Source organism: Vulpes vulpes, chromosome 12, assembly GCF_048418805.1.
Source record: "Vulpes vulpes isolate BD-2025 chromosome 12, VulVul3, whole genome shotgun sequence".
In the NCBI taxonomy this organism is placed as follows: Eukaryota; Metazoa; Chordata; class Mammalia; order Carnivora; family Canidae; genus Vulpes; species Vulpes vulpes.
In genome coordinates this window covers 56,189,746-56,211,474 of record NC_132791.1, presented here as the reverse complement: position 1 = coordinate 56,211,474, position 21,729 = coordinate 56,189,746, and the positions used below count along the sequence as shown (strand labels likewise).

The 21,729-nt window shown below is 33.5% G+C and overlaps 1 protein-coding gene across 1 annotated transcript in view; it reads left to right on the top strand.

The window, feature by feature from the left end:
- ADAMTS19 (ADAM metallopeptidase with thrombospondin type 1 motif 19) overlaps positions 1 to 21,729 on the top strand; it is a 227,368-nt gene that overhangs the window by 40,133 nt on the left and 165,506 nt on the right. The window contains exons 3-6 of the mRNA XM_072728643.1: positions 5,646 to 5,811; positions 12,369 to 12,541; positions 14,233 to 14,316; positions 14,984 to 15,141. Coding sequence (XP_072584744.1) covers positions 5,646 to 5,811; positions 12,369 to 12,541; positions 14,233 to 14,316; positions 14,984 to 15,141 — 581 coding nt within the window. The remainder of the gene's footprint in view (positions 1 to 5,645; positions 5,812 to 12,368; positions 12,542 to 14,232; positions 14,317 to 14,983; positions 15,142 to 21,729) is intronic.

Sequence of the window (21,729 nt, the reverse complement as noted above, 5' to 3'; positions counted from 1 at the left end):
GTTTCTGTCTACCTTTATAGTTTCAAGATACTTTCTGAAGCCCTTGGCAAGGAAAGAAAACGGAATAATTCTAACAATGTGATCACATGAAAGCTTTTCCTAAAGATAGAACCTGGGCTCACAAGGAAGGCAACATTGTGAATGCCAGAGGGGGAGAAATCAAATAGTAATTTCCCCTCTGATGGAGTTACAGGTGGAGTAGATGGAATAGATGCTCTTGGGAGCATCAAATGTATATGTTTTCTTTTGATCTCAAAAAGGAAGAATATGTTAAATTAAAAGCAACATTCCTTGAGCACCTCCTGTGTACCAGGCCTTATGTATTGAAGGCATGAAGCTGAGCTCTATGCCCAAAGCCTTCCCCCAAATAGCCCATGGTCTATTCAGGGACACACAAAGACCATAATCATAGCAGATGTGTTAGTGTAATAACGGGAAAGGTGCAGTGTACAAATGGATCAGGGAGGAAGTGGTTTCTTTGGAGAGAGGACCAGGTTGGCCTGATTTTGAAGAAATAACTGAGAGTGCCTTTCTGGAAAGAGAAAACAGCATGTGCAGTGTATATGCAACTAAAAATTATTCTGAAATGCATTAAAATATAAAATTTGTTCACCCAATTAAAATGTATATTTGTTGCAGTTATATATAAAGTTGAAGTAGTAAAAATAAAGCTGGAGAGGCAGACAAGAGTTTATTATGACCTTATACTTTATATATCTTTGTTAAGGATTTAGAGTTTCCCTCTGTGGGTGTAAAGAGTAAACATCAAAAGGGTCGAGTCAGGAAGAGAAGTTTAGCATTGTAAAACAATAGGATACACAGGGTGTCAGAAGTGTATTTTCATAGACTTGCTTGTATGTATTGCATACACAAACGCATGAAAAATCACTCCTATTTATAGCAATGTTGAAAATGATGTATTCTGAGTAAAGCATCAAATAAACTTCTAGGATCATAATTTACATCAAGCCCTCTATTATGCTTACACTCTGAACTATATAATGCTTTATATACTTTATTTACTTAATGAGATATATACTTTAACGTGACTGTACAAGGAAACACTTAAATAAAGCCAAATGTATGTTGCTCAGATCATGTAGAGCATCAGACATTTGTCCACAGTGTTTTCACAAGCATCTCCAGATGCCAGATCTTTTCATAACTTTTGTAACTGCCGTTTAGAAATAAAACACCTGTGCTCTTTCAGTGTCTCACTGAATTAGAATTCTCTAATATACCTCTGGTCAGACGATAGAGTAGTAATCCTCAGAACCTCAGGACATTGATTTTCCGATCAAGAATTCCATCATTTGATGTTTTCAATTATATGGATTCATCTTGTTTTTTAGGCTACATTTTCCCATTTCTCTACTCAAGGCAGGCGTCTTCTTAACTGCTAGCTAGATTCCATGTCCTCTTTGCCTTTGTTCATAATATCTCCTCTCCTAGGGAGCAATCTTGCCCTTGTCTTACCCAGATTCTGCTATCCCTCAAGACTCTCCTGATATCCTGAAATTATAATGATCTAGCACCTTCCTCATATCCTTTATCACTTATACCCTTATGATATGCTATTTTTTAAAATAGGGTATTATCAAAGACTCACAATATATAGTTTAAATCTCAGAAAAATACTGTCCCCCAGCCCTTTGAAAGCTTACCTTTCAAAGAAAGGTTCTGGAAAAGAAGTTTCCAGAAAGAAGCATGGAAGAATGGAGAGAAAGTCTGAGATAACTGTGGTAGTGCTTTAGCTCTGTGAGTGAATGCAAAGTGAGGTGGGAGAAGTAAAGTAGCAATATTAGTAAAGAGTGAGAACAACAGCGGAGAGTGCCATCTTGTTTTCTAATTTTTAAGTCATTTTTTTTTTTTAGAGATTTACTTATTTATTTGAGAGAAAGAGAGAGAGAGGAAGACAGTGTTGGGTGGGGGGAACAGAGAGAGAGAATCTCAAGCAAACTTCCTGCTGAGTGTGGAGCCCAAGGCAGGGCTCAGTCTCAAAACCCTGAGATCATGACCTGTGCAGAAACCGAGTCTGATCCCTAATTGACTGAGTCACCCAGGGGCCCTTAAGTCATTTTTAAGTTATGCTTGCTTTAGAGTTTTAGGATCTATTTAATAGACCATAATTAACTTAAATTTTAACAAATGAATCATTTATATTGGTTAATTGAAGCACTTCACCAACAGTATATTTGGCATGTTGACCAGATTCAATTTCATGTTGTGGTTAGGATTTAGAGATGGTGTCAATGCACATTTATGAAGAACAATTTTCTTGTTTGTTTTAATCAAGCACAGAGGCATCAAAATAGAGAAATAAAATGTCAAAACTGGTAGGAAAAAAACGAGTGGTAATGTATTAATGTAAGTGATGGTAAATTTGCAAAATACTGAAATTCTTGCTAAATTGTGAAATCAAAGAATAACATTCAATGGCAAGAGAACAGATGCCACCATATGAGAATATGCACATGATATAAAGTGAGGAACACCCATTAAACTTAATTTTATTTCCAAATTTGGTATGAAACATCTCAAAATAGTTAAAAATCATTTTGAAAAATCTAAGAGCAATCTGGGAGAAAAATGCTTATAAAGCTTGCATTGATTTTAGATGACGTGCTATGCGATATTCATTCATATTCTCTTTTGTTTCCTTCTAAAACTGAAAGGACAATATTTGCACTAACGTGATAGCTGCCTAATTGTGGATTGTTGAACACAGGAGCCTTGTGCATAGAGGTTAATATGGATTCATGTTCTTCCATAGCTTGTAAAATCACAGTGCAAATATAGATTTCTATTTGATTAGTGGAAAAAGTGAGGCTTTTATGGTGACACAGAAAACCTCAAATCTTTCTGCAATTCTGCTTTAATATGAGAAATTATCTTGAAAGATACTGACCTAAGCTAGAGCATTTCCTTTGTTGTAGGATAGTATTCTGGTCCCAGAAAACCCTTCCCTGAAGAAAGAATGCTGAACACTTAGTGCTATATCTGCCCCACAGTGAACTGAGTCTGGCACCCTGTAGCCAGACAGTAAATATGTATTGAATGAGTGAGTCACCATTTATAATTATTCCAACATTTTTTTCCTTGTCAAAAGTAGCCTTCTTGTTTTTAAAAATGTCTGCAGATAAAGTCCTAACACAACAAATAATTGTTATGAAGTGGTTTCCAAATCCTAACTTAAAACATTTTATTTCAGAACATACTTAATATGGCAATACAATAAGATGGATCAGTTTTGATTCTTTGGACTCCCGAGGTCTTCAGTTCATACTCAAATGTTTGAGTGCTTTGATTTATTATGGTTATGCTAATTAAAATAAAAATAAAAATAGTGGTGAACATTTATTGAGTGATTACCCACTATCAGATCCTTTGATAAGTGCATTACATCACTTATAAGTGCTTTTCTTTCTCTCTCTCTCTCTCTTTTTGATAAGTGCTTTTCAAAAGTGAATGTTTCAGAACCCTGTGGAGCACTTGTGTAGATTAAGTCACTGTATCTTTCTCAGAGTTACTTAGCTAGTAGTATGTTATGATCCAAATAATCTTAAGTCCAGAGTTACTTAGGTAGTAGTATGTTATGATCCAAATAATCTTAAGTCCAAAATCTGGCTTTGGAGTCATTAAATTTTATATGGTATGCAATTAAATTTTATTTGGTTTATTGTTATAAATCCAACTAATATAGCCTTTTGAAAGAAGGTATCAGGTTATACATTTATGATTTAGGGAAACTGAGCATGTTTGCTTGAGATGTTCTGAGCATCATAATACTTAGTCTTTTAATCATCAGCCACACTGTCAGTTTTATTAGTCAACTTTGATACTGCCTGAACCTCAGAAGCATACTGATACACTGATACGTGCTTCACTTCACGTATCTTATGATAACGTGAAGAGTAACATTTTCATAGTATTATATAATGTGATACCCGCCACCCTCAATCCATGTGTAGATGTGCTATATCTTAATGACTATTATTTCAAGTTTTAAATATTTGTTATTGCCCTTTTTTTCTATCAAGGGAAGATTTTGGACTTCTTGTAATTACTTCAAAATTCACTATAGTTTTACATCAGTGACAATGAGCACATATGGAAACTAAAAGAATTCATTGAAATTCATATTAAAATTACCCCCCAAAATGGCTCAATATATGGCTTGATATATTTTACAAGAATTTTCACAGTAAATCGTTTTTTCATTATCCCCCACCCTCAGTGTGTGTGTGTGTGTGTGTGTGTGTGTGTGTGCACGCACGCTCTCACAAGTATGTCTAGGAAAGAGAAGGAGAGGGAGAAGAGAAGAGGACAGTAGATAAAGGTAGGTAGTGGAACTGTTGTTCTAGTACCTGAGAATTTTATTAGTGTTATAAAAACTCAATAAAAAAGGTATCTTTAGATTTATTCTTAGGATATAACATCAATTTGATATAGAATAAAATGAAATGGCATATTGGCAATCACCTAGTATTTCTGTAGAGAAGATGTAATACACTTTAATGATTAAAACAAAAGAAAGAGTCTCTCTGTACTTTTAAGGAAAACGTATCTTTTTAGTATAGATTTAATTTTTCTTAATATTCAGTTTAGAAGAATCACTGTATCTGATGAAGTAAGTATATTATTATTATGCTAGTTCTATGTGGGTCAAATTAAAATGAACTATATCTAATTTTTATATAATTCAAAACAGAATGAAGAACTTTGATAGCAGATTTGGTATGAATATTGCAGGTTCTAAGGGATTATTTCTTTAAAAATATTGGCTAAAGAGTTAACAGAATAGTCAAATATATGCATAATATATATTTTATACATGTAAGATATATATATTACAGTAGAGTAAAATAAAAAATGGAAAGGTCAAGTCATATGTTCTTTGTGGAATATTTTCCTAGTTAAAATATAAATTTATGTTCTAAAAAAGGAAGGAAAGAAATGACTAGGTTTAGCCTCAATATAATAAAAGGATACCTACTTGTTATAAGTTCTTTTCATTGATAATAACTGTATTTTACAGTTTTTAGCTCTCTGTCTACAATTGGCTAAGTTTAAAAACATGGCATGTGAAATGAAACATGCTTAAGTAAGTGATGATTCATTTTTTTCTTTAATTTACTGTGTAAAGGTGTTAAAAATGTTTAGTAGAAGGCTTGAAGAATAATTTATATAATAATTTCAATGCCATATCCCCCACATTTGCTTTGATAGGTTACATGAATTACTTTATTAAATAGCTATTGTCAAAAAGTTAGACTACGTGGTGCGTGCAATTAAAAAACGTATTGCTCTTCTATATATGCCTATGTGTAAGTGACCCCATGGGTCTCCCAAAGTGAGCCTTTAACGTTCCAGAATTTTTACTATTCATCTGTTGCTGGCATCTAGCCTCCCACCCACACAGGCTCAGTCTAACTAAATGAAGTTTATGCTAGTGCAATAAAGTATGTAAAGATGAAGTAATAACATGGGAAGACAGTTACCTTATTAGTGGGCTTGCTGAAAAAGCTTCATTAAAATGTATGCACATATGTGAAAGAAAACAGAGTGTGTATGAGTAGGAGAGCCTAGATAGTAATTTATCCAAATAGTATTTCTTACATATCTTTTTATGTTATATATTCCAGATGGGATTTATACAGCTCAATGAGGACTTCATATTTATTGAACCACTCAATGATACAATGGCCATAACGGGTCACCCACACCGTGTATATAGGCAGAAAAGGTCCATGGAGGAAAAAGTCACAGAGAAGTCAGCTCTTCACAGTCATTACTGTGGTATCATTTCAGGTAATGCCTTCTCCCAGGAGAGTTTAAAAAATATGCAATGTGAGATGAATACATTAAATTTTTTTTCTTCCTTTCTGTCTGTCCGTCTGCCTGCCTATCTGTCCATCTGTCTACTAGTTTTATACTTTCTCAGAGTGTGGAATCTCTTCTGGTTAATAACAAATATATTTATTTTAGACTTTCTTCTAGTCTTCTATGAAGTGCTACATTTTAATAGCATAAAAATGTGACTCCAGGAGGACTTCAGAGTTTAACATATAACATGCCCTGTATCTCTCTCAAGCTGTGAAGTGTTCCTTGCAGTATACTGTTCACCGCACTGGCATAGAAATGACATCAAGAGAATTCCTGATCTCCTGAAACCAAATACTGTGAACTCATGGCCTTATTTTAGTCCACCTCTTTGAGAAGATCATAGATATCTCTTTTCTTTGACCAGATGCCTCTTCTATTTCTTTCTTCTTTTTTTTTTCTTTTATTTGGCCCAAGTAAAAATCATATTGGAGGTTAAAGTTAACAGTGTAATAGGAAGAAGGGTAAAGATTTATTTCTTTGAATTTTATTTTCAGTATCAAAATACCTTAAATCTGGATGTTTCAGAAGCTCATAAACATTTCCAACCATCAAATCCTAGTGTGTTTGTTTGCCTGCCAGGTCTCTACCGAAATAAAATGGGGCTGACTGTTTTGTGTGCTTTCTTCCTTCCTTTGGCAGAGATCTCTATGATAGCAAGAATGGTAAGGAAAATGAATGATTTCTATTACATAAATAGGACCTGAAAGTCATAGCCAACACTCAGAAAATAATTTTAAGTATCTCTAGGAAAAATGTTAAGATACCTAATCCAGACATCTCAGTGAATATTCACTGATAGAAACATTTCTAGTTAGAATCTGAGGAAATATGAATTTATTCAAAGATTTTTGTTGTTAAGACATAAAAAGTTGACTTGCAGATTTAAAATTAGGTGTTAGTATAGTTAGTATAATTTGAAAAGTGGTTATGGTATTTGAGGCTAGTGTAGGTATGTGACTTGTGACAGTTGCTTGCACTTGCAATGGCCATAGGATGTTCACATCATCGCTTACTTAAGGGTGTTCTGGTTCAGAAAGAATTACAGTATATTTCTGTTTAAATATATCTATTGCAAATTAACCTGTGATTTCTTTTTTCTTCTGTGAAAGCTCATGGTATTAGTCTCTATGGGAAGCATCTTCAAAAGGAGTTAAGTGAATTTCTGTGGCACACTATTCATTGTACATGGTTTAGTCAATTTGAGTGAGACACATTCCTCTTCTCTTTTCTAAGAAGTAGAGGCACAAAGGAGATAAAATTGCTCAACAGAAGTCATAGCATTATGACCAAGCCAAAGAAAGTCTCTTGTGTTGAGAAATGATTGCAGGAACAACAACTTGGATTTAGTCCTTTTAAGGAAATTGTCTTATATGAGTTATACTAAAAATCTACGCTGTGCAACTTTCAAATCATAGTAAGTTCCAGCTGTTCTAATTACTCATGTCCAGGATGACACAAACCTGGCTTTGTGTGCCTTAGTGCATAGAAGAAAGATTTCTAGAAAATTCTTAATTTTAACAGGTTTATAAAGCATAAATACACAGTTTATATTTGGCAAACATTGCTCATAGAGTTTCTAAATTTTCTTTTTTAGGCATGACTGTTACATATTAATTGATCTATTTGGGTCAGACACTTGTGTGCAAGGAGTATTAAGTTCTCATTTAGATGATTTACTGAGTTTACCTATTTTCAGATACTTTTTAAAGGCCTAGAATTTTAAAAAATGGTTTTGAAATTAGCATTATGTGAAATAAATGTACCTCTTAATCCCCTTCTCCTATTATACTCATCTCCCACACCCCTTTCCTCAGCAACCACCAGGTCATTCTCTATATTTATGAGTCTGTTTATAGTGAGGTTTTTTTGGTTGTTTTTTTGTTATGTTTTGTAGATTCCACATGTATGTGAAATTGTATAGTATTTTTCTTTTTCTGACTTACTTACCTTAGCATAATGCCCTCTAGGTTCATCTATGTTGTCATGAATTATAGCTGAATGAAAGTCCATTGACTATATATCACATCTTCTTTATCCATTCGTTTTTCTAGAGACACTTAGGTTGCTCCATATCTTGGCTATTGTAAATAATGCTACAGTAAACATAGGGGTGGGTATATCTTTTCAAGTTTTCACTTTCTTTGAGTACATACCTAGCAGTAGAATTACCAGATGATGTGGTATTTCTATTTTTAATTTTTTGTACAACCTCCGTACTGTTTTTCTACTTTTGCACCTTAGCTTCTTTATTTGTACAGAAAGATGACCAGTCCCTCACGGGGACATAGAGCTAAATGGCACCTCTTATTCTTAAGAGGCAACCAATGTCTTATTTTAGACAAACTAGTAAGTGAGTAATTATAGTGTAGTATGACAAGAACATTGGCAGACACAGCACACACAAGAAACCAGGCTTTGGATATCAAGGGGCTGAGCTGCAAAGATCAAGTAAAACTTATCCTGACTACAGACTTACATCTCTTTGAAAAAGGGAAACAGAGTGTGTGGATTATGATAACAGACTTTGGAGTCTCTGCCTGTGTTCACAAACTTATGCTACCATTTTCTAGCTGTGTGACATTGGAAAATGTACTTTTTCTCTCTCAAAAGCTTCATTTACAGCAAAATGGAAATAGTGATACTCAAACCTCAGGGCTGTTCTCAGAATTAAATGAGATTGTGTGAAAATGAAAAACTTGTATGAAGTTTTTAGCACATGTTGTTAGGCAGGGAAGAATTGCAGGCAAAAGGAGCAATACATGCAAAAGTATAAAGGCAGGAGAGAGGTAATCATGAACTAGATGATGAAGGGACTTCATTGTGTGTGCTATGTAAAGACACATTGGTGACTACACATTTTCAAATTTCTTTGCTAACTGAAAGTGTATGGTATCAACTATATTGTTTTTATACATACCTATGGGTAGAAAATGGTCTCAAGATTTGAGAGACAATGAAGCCGTCAGAGAAAGCAACTTAATAAATAGATTACTTCAAGATGCATGATTCGTACACAGTGATTAACCTGTACGATGGAATCAACCGTGAAGTTGAGATTCTTAAGAACAATTCTAGAATGTTCCATGTACTCTATTTACATATAACATGCAAATAAGGATGGAGCACACTGATAAACTGGAGCTAACACAGCTGTCGCTAGCTGGGGCAAAAAAGTAAACTTTTTTCTCTCTCTTACTTTGTCTATTCATCATTCTTGCTACAGTTCAAAAGCCCCTTACTTTATAATTCTCCTTTCGGTTTCTGCCTTTCTTATTTTTCTTGCATCCATGGGCATATCTTCATCCATACATACACTCCCTAAATGTAAGCATTTCCTAGGGTTTCATCCTTTTCTTTCTATTTCTTGCTCCAAAGGCTTTCGTAAGGGTGATATAATCCAAATCCATAGGTTCAACTTCACTTATACATTGATTACTTCCAATCCCCACTTTAACCTTTCTCCTCTCAGGTGTTTAATCATTTGTACTCAGGTGTCTCTCAGATACTTTAGACTTAATACATCTAAAGCTGAGCTCATCATCTTCCTTCCCTCATTTCTCTCCTGATATCATCCACTATCTACCTAGTTACTCAAAAATAAAAAACTAAACAACCTCCCACCACCACACAAACCAAAACAAATAAAAACAGCAACAAGCAAGAGTAATTCTAACCACCACCCTTTTCTTCCCCTACATTTGATTTGTTTTACTGTGATGATGTCTACTTCCTAATATTTTGTCCATCTTCTCATCCTTTCTGTTCCTACCATTGCATGATTTTGACATACAAGGTCAGTGACATATTCATGTATGAGAGCTGCATATATATTTCCCCCTATAGTTTATTTGGTGTTGACCCTGCCAAGACAAGTCTTTTCATCTACTTTTAGGAATGCTTGCTTACTAAATATTTCGAGTGTCTATAACAATATACTAAGTGTAGGTAGGTTTGAGATTATGATTGAAGAAACTACAGAATTCATTCCTCATTGTCATAGACCTCAAGATACAGATAAAACCAATTTCCTATGTTGTCCTTCATCAAGAACTTTGGTTTTAATTACTAAATATGGATCCATAAAATGTACTTTTAACTCTTATGATCCTGTTGCAGACAGCTACTGTTGTTTTTGTGGTACTTTTATTAACTTAGTTAACTGATTCTACTTGATAATGTGGGTAGAACTTTGTTCATTAAATAGGTTTTAGTCTAGATCACTGCTAGGAAGAAAATGAGAAAGCATAAATTATGAAGACATTTCAGGACAGTAAAATTTCCAGCAATGGTAGTGATCCATTTCACATTAGATCTCAGATATAACTCAGCTGGGCCTAGAGTTCAGTGATAGAAGGGAACAAGTAGTTCAAAAATTCAAGGTATAAATCCTGGCACCATGAAAAGAGGGGAAGAAAGGTGGAATAGATAGTATGCAAAGTAGAATGGGGTAGCCTTGAATTGAAATGACAAGCCAAGACCATAGTACCTGGAACAGGTGTCAAGGAAAGCAGTTTATTAGAAGCCACCATGATGGACTAGAACTATGAGAATACATACTTTGAAAATCAAAACAAAGTTAGAAACACCCAGGAAAACATGACTAATTGAACATACATGTTTACCTCGTGGAACTCTACTAAACACTTATGTTTAATTCTAGGGATACAATAATTAAAATTATTGTAAAGAATATAGTATAGATATCGGCTCACAGGTACAAGTTCAGGAAAAGAGGTGGTAGCAGTTTAGTGACATCAGTAGAATTTTGGTAAATGACAAGGAGCAGAACAGATAATCACTGATTTAACAATGGATTGTGGAGATGGTTGTCGAATTATAGACATTTATTAGGACTAGTTGAATTGTACACTTCAATGGGTACATGTTTTCTCATGTACATTATATCAATAAAGCTGTTAAAATAATAAATTCATTATTGAAATACCATATGCATATAGGTACTACACACAAATGGTGTGTCCAGCTGCTGAATTTTTCCAAAATGAAGATAACCATATAGTTAACACTTAGATCACAATATAGTAATTATAGCACCAAAGATGTACCTCTTATGCCCATTCCCAGGCACTAATATCTCTTCTTCCAGGATATTTACTACCCTGACTTCTAACATCACATCTTCCAAGTTTTTATGTTGCTGCTTTTGCTGAACATTTTATCTGTGAGGTTCACCCATGTTTTTGCACATTGCAGGTATTGGTTTATTTTCCTTTGTAGAACTGTAGAACGTTCCATTGTATGAATAGGCCAAAATTTCTTTATCCATTATACTATTGATGGTTATTTGAATTACTAAGAATAGTACTACTGTGAATAATTTGTACATGTGATTTGCATGCATTTCTGACGAGTGTGTATTTTAGATCATTGATCATTCATTGGGTATGCTAGTGCTCAACTTTGGTAGTTACTGCTAGCCAGTCTTTCAAAGTTTATCCTAATTTAAACTCCCAGCCTGTATGTGTGTAGGAATTCCATTTGTCTCCACATTCTTGTCAACACTTAATATAATCATCTCTTTATTTTAGCCATTCTGAAGATTTTCATTAATTTAATTAATTGTGGTTTTAATTTGCATTTCCTTGAAGACTAATGAGACTGAGCACCTTCTCATATGCTAATTAGCCATTTGGATGTCTTTTTGTGTGTGTGAAATGGCTGTTCAAGTCTTTGGCTAATTTTTCAGTTGGGTTATCTGTTACTGATTTAGAATAGCTTTTAATTTCTTTATTATGTAAAAGTATTGTAACTGTCTTCTCCCACTTGGTGGCATGCTTTTCATTCTGATAGAGGCATGTTTTAATAAACAAATTTAACATTTTAGTTAAATGTATACATATGTTTATTTCTGGTCACTGCTTTTATTTGGCTATGTTTGAAGAAAATTTCCCTAAGGTTATAACTTCTGTGTGATCCTGATGGAAGGCAGAACCAAGTGTTTTGTAACCCATGCATACTGTTTTAGTAATTAAGGGCCTCTGCCTGAATTGAGATGTGTGAGGCAATCACTTAAAGTACTTTCTGCAAGTAGACCTTTATTTTGTCACTGATTTCAAAAAGAAAATTGTGATTTTCTTTAATTGGGGTATTTTATTTTATTTACTCTGTACTAGAAATTTTATTAATGCAATCTTATTATAAGACATCAGCAACACTAGAAAGTAGTTGCTGTTATTGCTCACTTTACAGATGAGGAAACCAAGGCTGAGTGATCTTAGTTTCCCAAGTGGTTGAGCTAATAAATGGTAGAAGTCTGGTCTATTTGATTCCAAAGTCATACTGAAAAGCCAGATGCCCTCTTAAATTCCATGTGTGCAGGAAACTTGTTTTTGCTCACCTTTGTATCATCAGCATATTTTGGTATTTAATAAATGTTTTTTAAAATTATTGAGGAAACGGAAATTTTTTATTTACTTTGCCAATCTGGAGTCACATTGGAAAAATCCATTTCTCTATTGCAGATAAAGGAAGACCTAGATCTAAAAAAATAACAGAAAGTGGAAGAGGGAAACGATATTCATACAAATTACCTCAAGAATACAACATAGAGACTGTAGTGGTTGCAGACCCAGCAATGGTTTCCTATCATGGAGCAGATGCAGCCAGGAGATTCATTCTAACCATCTTAAATATGGTAGGCAAACTTTAAAGTGCGCTTGGAATTTTTTCAAGAAAACTCTAAGGAAGAAATGTGTGAGTATAATGACATTCTTTAAAAATTAACTCATTACTCTTCCTTTCTTTTATTGACATCAGTAAAAAAAATGCTTTGGATATGTCAAATTGTTCCTGTCTCAAAAGAGATATCAAATAATAATTTACATTTTCTAGTAAAAGAAACCATCCTTATTGTTGATTTTGATGTGATAAAACTCTGGTATTCTTTTCTCTCTTTTTTTATGCCCTTCTTTTCATTCTCTTTTATAAAAGGCTTTTTGCTGAAATTAGAAATGTTATATTTTTTTGTATGCATGGCCCTACCCAAAGTATTATACATTATGAGATGGAAGAAAAGTAGAGATTGGTAATCCACTGAGCTCTTACATAGGTATGTAAAATTTGATGTCAGATATAATACTAGTTTATGAGTAAGACCTCATGGCAGATAGCTAAATTTTTAAGTATCTGGATCACATGTAGCTAACTTCAGTTGACAATTTCTGGACTGCAAAAATCTAGTTTGTACCTAGCATCTTATAGATGTTTACCACCAAATGAACCCTTTGACTTAATTGCATACCCCTTGATTAAACCTCCTGCCAGGCAGAATTAGGAGGTTGGAAGGAAGGAAGGAAGGAGGTTCTTAGGGGAAAAGGAACATAAAAGCCAAAGGCAAATGTCCATTTCTGATTCCATTACCATATAAGGCAGGGTAGGAACCCATGATTCAAGGGTAAATATATGATGCTTCATGAAATCCCATTTTTACTCATTTAAAATTCCGTTTTTACTGTTTTTTTGCTCATTTTTATGATTTGGCTTATTTGAGCAGTGAACAGATTTTCCCACACTTCAGTCATTTCTATGTTCAGCTTGCTCCAGAACACTCTACCAGCATTCTCTAACAGGGTAGACTGACATAGGCTGCCAACTTTATTTTCTTCTAAGTAGTTCTAGATCTAAAAGCAGGGGTTTGGTGTGTCAGTTTTACGTTCTATTACAAATTAAATAAATACTAACTTTTATAAAAAATCAGGGTACCACATAAAAATTCATCTTGCTTTCCAGTATTGCTACACACACCATGCTTTGGGAAAAACAGTTATAATGAGAATCTGATACCATTAATCAACAGTGGCCTGCAAGCTTGTCTTCCTGAGTAGCATTGAAGAGAAGGGCTTTGAAAACCTTTTTCCTTTTTGGCAGCTAGCTTGGGGAGAGAAAAAAAAATACTCCGAGGAATGAATCGGGAAGTGGGATAAAGCAGGCTCAGTTTTCAGGACTATTTCTCAGAAGAAAGGAGGACACTGGCATTTTGTGGTCTTAAGAGAAAGTCTACGCTTTAGTTAAAATGCTTGTCTTCAGTATTGTGAAAGCTCAGCCTTCCCTCTGTATCTACTGAAATGCCTAGACAGTCAAGGCTGCGATGTGTATCTCAGAAGGCTAGATCTAAATTTCTTGGTATTTAAAATGAATTACCTAAGTTATTCTTGCCTACTAAGCTTAATTTTTAAATTACTTAAATGTTGTAAATATATATATATATATATATATATATATATATATATTTCAACTAAACTGAGACTTCTCCCATGTCTGGGCTTTAAGAAAAATAAATATGGTTTTCAGTTTTATTATAGGATTTTTATTTTTATTTGTTTTTAGGTTTTTAACCTTTTCCAACACAAGAGTCTTGGTGTGCAGGTCAATCTTCGTGTGATAAAGCTTATTCTGCTCCATGAAACTCCAGTAAGAAAGTCTTGAGTTTTTTGTTCAGTTAAGTGGGTGAGAAGTTGTGCTCAGGTACTTTTAAGTAAAGTGAATGTGAACTGAAAAATCCAGAAATAGCTACTAAGTCACTTAAACTATACATGAAACTAGCCTTTAGATTTGGTTAATACCTCAGTTTTATTTTAAAAATGGAATGTTCATAGTTTCCAAGGTTCCTGACAACAAAACCTTAACTTTCCAAAATGTAATTTTTAAAAGTGATTTTTAATGACTGTTTTATTTTCTTATTTAAACATGTGCTTTTGAAACCTTTTCTTATCTGTAATTTATTTTAAATAGAATATTCTGTGGTACTGTTTTAGTATACTACTTAAGTAGAACTTTGGAAAACATTTGGTCTTAAATTGTAGAAATAATTAACTTATTTAAGTCTAAAAATTCTGCATTCTTAATACACCTCTCTTCTTTTTCAGAATAGCATGGAACAGATTTTGTAGTTATTGTACCCTCACAAAGTTTCAAGATTTTTAGCTCAGGCTAAATTAATTCTGAATGTCTTCCAGGTTCTAATTAATGTTGTTATGGTCAGCAGTCTGCTTTAGTAATTCATGATGTCTCTGGAGTTTTTCATTCTTTTGTATATCTGAGAATAATTTGCCTTAAAGTGAAATATCTTCTTTTGCAGGCAGATCTATATATTGGGCACCATGGAGAGAAAATGCTAGAGAGTTTTTGTAAGTGGCAGCATGAAGAATTTGGCAAAAAGAATGATATACATTTAGAGATGTCAACAAGCTGGGGAGAGGATATGACTTCAGTAGATGCAGCTATACTTATAACAAGGTAAATTTTCCAAAGCCAATTAAATGACATTCCTAATTCGATGGCTGTGCTGTTAATCGGATTAATTTCTTCAGAGAGTGTTTTTATTCCGGGGTTTGTGTTCCAAAAAACTTTTGGCATAATGATTTTTGTCATCTCCCTCAATTCATAATAACTGATTTTAAACAGGCACATTTTGGATGGCATATTGACAAAACTTTTGGCTAGTTAATTTAAAAAAAAATTCTACTCTCAGTGTTTGATAGGAAGACATAGCCATTGATGATAAGTAAATTTTAGTGGAACTTCAAGATGTTGAAACTACTCTGTATGTTTTTCAGTCATCACCATATGAATAAAACAGCCAGTATGTTAAACTCAGCAATGAATAGACTTTCTGGTACCATCTGAGAAAAAAATTTCAATTAAATCTCTAGCTAATTAATTTTTGGCTGCATTGTGAATGTCTGTACTACTAACAAACATTTGTGATGCAGCGTCAAGAGTAAGTATGAAAAGGTGAAATAATGGGCAACAATATACTCTATATGAGCACTCTATGTTAGTAATCATAAATTTCTTGCTTAGGACTATTAAAAGTGAATAGTAATTCATTATTCCCAGACAGTTTAATTTTAGTATCAATAGTATTCACATTTCACATCATGAATACACAGTAACATCTAACCATGATTTTCTGTAGTGGATCTGTTGAATTCATGAGAGCTTCTTCTTGCTGAATTATATAAAAACGATTCTAGTTATAAATCATGAAGGTGAAAAAAATCTATTGCAAGAACACAGATGGGCTTTCACTCACTTCTAGCTATGTTGGTGTGCTTACTATTGGACTTATACAATAAGCAACTAATCAATGCTCTAATCCATTGGAGTATGAGCAGTGCAATAGTACAATCTCTGAAAGAACGAAAATTTATTAAGTGAGTGCCACAGTCAACCCAAATTTCTGCCTGGGGACAGTTATTTGACTGATACTGCAAGTTGGAATCTACATAGAGCACCATGATCGATCATGCTGAGGGTAACAAAGATGAAGGTTTTCTGCAAGGATTGGTGCCAAGAAGTCCATGTGCAGATCATCTGGAAGTACTTTGCAGGCTGGTCTGAACATGTATAGATAGAAACTTTCCAAATGCATCAGAGTGCTACAGCTACAGAGTTTAGATTTTTAAAAGACACTAGGAGTTGAGAAGATTCAGGCCACAAGAGTGGAGCAACCTTTTTAATACCTTGGTATCATTCCTGGTATCTAGCTGGGAAAATGGAAAGGTTGAGCTTTCATAGTAGGGAACTTGATCTAGGGAAATATCTACTCTTGACAAACTAACAAAGCCTGAACAAACAAACAAACAAACAAAGCCTGAAATCAAGCACCTCTATGATATTTAGGGAAGATAGAATTTGGAGGTAGAATCCCACCAATTCATGAAAGTTTGGGAATTATCTTGAGCTTTAGATAGATCCTCCCTACTAAGGAATAAACTCAAACCTCACTAAGTGCAGAGTGACCAGCCAGTAATTGAACTGCCTTCTAAAACAAGAGTTAGCAGTCTTCAGAGGAAGATAACAGAATCCCGAATCTCCATAACATATCATCTGCAATGTCTCAAACATAATAAAAAATTAGCCAAGCAAAGAAACATGAAAATATGACTCATGGTCAAGGAAAAGTAGTCAATAGAAATTGACCGTGAGATAGATATTGCATTTACTGATCAACATATTTTAGTTGAATCTCAGCAGAAGAGAATGAGAATGGGTAAGAAAAATTATTTGAAGATGCAATGTCAGAAACTGTTTCCCAAACTGATGAAAAAAAGAACCTTTTGGACCTAGGTATATCATAGAAAATGAGAGAAAACCAAAGATACAGAAAATAAGTTTTGAATTCCCCTATTACACAGGGGAAACAGTGTTAAGATCGATGACTTCCTATCAGAAAAAAAATGAGTCCAAAAGACAGTACAAATGGTACCACTAATGTATGGGGGAGAGGGAAACCCTATCAACAAAAATTCTCAATGAATCTTTTTTAAGATTTGAGAAAGAGAGAAACAGAAAGAGCTGAGGAGTGGGGGAAAGGGAGAGAGAGAAGCTCAAGCAGACTCCTCACTAAGCATGGACCCTGATGAAGGGCTCCATCTCACCACCCTGAGATCATGACCTGAACTGAAATCAAGAGCCAGACATTTAACTGACTGAGCCACCCAAGTGCCCCTCTTAATGAATTCTTTAATATGGCTTCTTAATCTATGAAAATGTATGTACACACATGTACACAAAAAATATACAGCTAACATCATACTTAATGGTGAAAACCAAATGTTTTCCCATTAGAACTGGAAGCAAGGCAAGTATATCCACTCTTACACTTCTGTTCAGTTGTGTACTAAAGATCAGAGCCTGTATAGTAAGATGGGAAAAAGAAAGGTATAAATATTGGGAAGAAAAAGTAAAAAAGTGTTTCTCTTCACAGATGATATACTTTGGTACAAAGAAGATTTTAAGAGATATAGTAGTAAAATTGCCAGAAGTTATAACTGGATTTTTCAAGGCTACAGAATATAAAGTCAATTTATAAAAACAATTTTATTTACATATAGTGGAAATGAACAGTTGGAAAAATTTTATAGTAACCTCCCAAACCGTAAAGTATATAAAAATAATATAACAAAAAATGTGTAAAACTTCTAAAATGATACCTGCATAAGCACTGCTGAGAGAAATTAAAGATCTAAATAAGGGTTTTTATTTACTGAAAGGCTAAATATTATCAAGATGTCCATCTTCCCCCCATTGACTGAGACTAACTATAATCTCAATGAAAGTTTGATGCCAGCTTTTTTTTTTAAGAAATTGACAAGCTGATTCCAACATGTATTTGGAAAAAGGACACACAAGAATCAAAACAATTTTGTAAAAGAAGAATACACTGGGTGGGCTTACATTATCTGATTTCAAAACTTGTTATATCTGGTAGTCAAAACAATGGGGTTTTGGCAGAAACTTAGTGGTACAGATGAATGAAATGAAATAAAGAATCTGGAAATATACATAGACATATATGGTATTGACTCTCAAAAAAAAAAAAAAACCCACCAGTATAATTGAGTGATGGGAAGATAGTTTACAATGAAATGGATCTACAACAACTGGAGACCCATGTGAAAAAAATGAATCTCAACCCTGCTTTACACCTTGTGTGATGGTAATTCATAATGCAACATCAAAAGCTAGATGAAAGGTACACCTATCAAACTCTTAGAAAAACAACATCAACAACAACAATAAAAAAACCCAGAGAAAATCTATGTGACTTGGGGAGGATGATAATTTCTTAGATAGGATACAAGGAAAACACTGATCATAAATTCTTAAAAATAATCATTTGGACTTTTTCAAAATTTGGACCATCTTATGTCCAAAAGACATTGATATGAAAATAAAAAAGATAAGCCTTGGATTGGAGAAAATTGTGGCAATATATCTGTTTACCAAAGCATTTGTATCTGAAATGTAAGATATGTGTGTACATATATATAATATATAAACATATAAAACTTTAAAACCCAGTAAGAAAGATGTACAAATAGAAATGACCTGTGTTTGCTCAAATACTAGCTGATGATCTTGAATTGATTAAATGACATCTCTGAGTCTCGTCATTATTGACAAAATGAGGATGGTAGTACTTATATTCTTATAAAGAATATAAGACATCTTGTGTTATATGGTAGATCTACCGTACAGTGAATTTGAATAATTTTACTGCAAACAAATAATTGTGTAAGATCCTGTGTAGACTTGTAATCATGTGGAAGACCTACTATCAGAAAAAATATTTATTGTATTGTTATATTACAAATGTTTTTATAATTTTGTCAGCTCATAGTTAAAATTCACTTTCCTTTTTTATAAAATTATAATTTTGTAACATTGTGTGTCAACTACACTCAAAAAAATTTTGAAAGAATTGTAATTTCATCCCACATTATCTTAATACATTTAAGAATCATTTGTTACTACTATACGTATGCTCTAGAACATTTTATTTTGTCTTATCTTACATTGCTAGGGAAAGCTAGTGACAAGGGAGGTAAGAATGGTTAGTTAAGAGTGTGGCTTTTAAACCTTTATGACATAAGAAAAAAATATTGGATGTAACATTCTTTTTTCAGAGCTTTGAAGAGAAAAATGGTATTAGAAACAAGGAATAAAATTAATGTTACGGTATTGGTAGGGCAAGACGAAACTTGCATGTAGAGAGTATAATCCTAATATTATATGTATTTTACATGTATATGGTTAAATACAATGTATTTAGTTATATGAATACATAGGAAATAAAATTAGAGAAATATACATTATAATGTTAACTATTTTTTGAGTAATAAAAAAAAAATCAAAAGGCAAAAAAAATTGTTAACTATGAGTAGTCTCAGATACTGGGGTTATAGGCTAGTGTTTTAACTTTATTATTTTATTTCTCAAATTTCTATAAAAAATATATACCATTTTAATGAGAAAAAATAAGAGTAATCAAATTATGAATATCCTCTTTAGTCTCAGAAGCAATATTTTGAATACCTAACAACCATGAAAAGGAAGACAGATCTTGTCAGGTGAAAAGTATATAAAACCCAATTGCGGTTAATGCATTCTGACATGGTTATTTCTAAGGTATCTTTTAGTTATGGATCAAAAAACCAAAGCTTCATTGTCTATACAGGATTTCTGCTCAAAACCCAATGCAGAAGGCTTTTGTGAGGGGTAAAATTTGCTATGGTTTTGCCAAGCCATTTCCTGCTTTATGGAAAAAAAAATCTTTGTACACCTCTTCAATCCTGTAGTAGAAATGTTGACTTTAATTTTTTGTATTCTGATAGCGAGGACTTAAAATAGGGTCTAATAGATAGCTTTTGATTTTTGGATTGCATTAGCAATAAGTAGAAATAACATGGAAAATTGAAAAATTTTTGGTTGAAAATAGGAAAAAAAACTATCAAGGGATATACTTTGATAATGTTAAATATTGGTAGATGCTGACAAGTAAATCTCCCTTTACTTCTCCCCAGGAATTTTATGAAGGATCCCTGTTTCCACATATCACTCCATATCAGTGCCATAACAATGAAAATCAGCCCACCAGAGGGAATATGTTATTTCTAAGTGGCCTAGCACCATTTGATCAGTAAAGTCTAAATGAAAAGTTTGAATAGTTGAGGTAGAAGGATCCCCTTTTAATTAGTGTAAAAATAAAGATGATCAGATCTTTAGCTTCATAAGGAGGTTGTGAAAGATAAAATGAAAATTTAAATCTCCATGGATTCCATGGTCTCGTCCACATTTGACAAGCTAACCTCACACTGCCCAGTTTCTAGTATATTCTTTTCTTAGGTAATTTTTTAGGTTGTAAATTATGTGAGCACATTAGTAGGAAGGAATTTTAGATAGCTGTTAATTTTGGTTTCAAGTAAAATAAGTATTTTCGTAAATCTAAACCTATCTGCCATAATATATTTGTTAAATTGTTCTGTGTGATACAGTGGATTTAACAGCTTAAAGCTGACCCAGTGTTTGTGGGATCATAGTAACAAAAACACAAAACATGTCCTCTCAACTGTCAACTATATGATTTCTCAGTATAATATTCATGTTTCTCCTTGAAATGATGGAGAAGACATAAATTTCTCTTGAAAATACTCTTAAATTTAGAGTTTAATTTGTTAATGGTAGTTTTGCTTCTGATATTTACTGAAATGTTTTTGGTTTATGTGCAGTACTTTTGTAAGTTAGTTTTAAACTAATGCCATTGGCAAGTAAGAGAGAAAATTTAATAAGATACACAAATGGTAGAAATATATTAATTTGATACGACTCATAGAATAATTTCTGAATGAATCATTTATAGGTATATCCCAGGGCACTATAAAGCTGCACAGTGAGACTTATTCTCGGATGCATCTTTATTCTTGGAAATTAAAGTCTACATTTCATTTTTTTAAATATAAATCAGGGCTTCAACAGAATTTATTGGACTTCTCAGTTGCCAGATTCTAGCAGTATCATTTCCATAAACTCACATTATGAAACTTTGTGATGCAGTCTTCAGGAGCACTGAGCCAACATGAGCCAGAGATGAGAGAATTTCAGTCCACATGATCACAGGGCTAGGCGGCAAACAAATCATTATCCTCCTCCCCCTTCCCTCCCCCCCCCCCAAAAAAAAACTTTTGAATATTATGAATCTAAGAATACATTATTTGGGCCCTTGTAAGAAGTTGACAGTGGAAGAATTGAAGAGTAAGAATTTTAATTTGATCTGCAGTTTTAAAATGCTGATCTGAATTTATTCTTCAGTAGTACTGAGAGGTACTTCCACTGCTTTTGGAGAAAAGACCTTGCATTTTTTGAAATATCTGCTTTATTAATTTGTTTGCTGAGTAGAAATTGTGTGAGGGACTCTAAGTGCCCTTGAAAATAAGCAGTGCATTTGTCATAGTTTTATCATGTTGTTTGGTTACAGATGAAGTCCCTTGCTTCACATTATGTAAATCAAATAGTTATGTTGCAGCCTCATACATTATG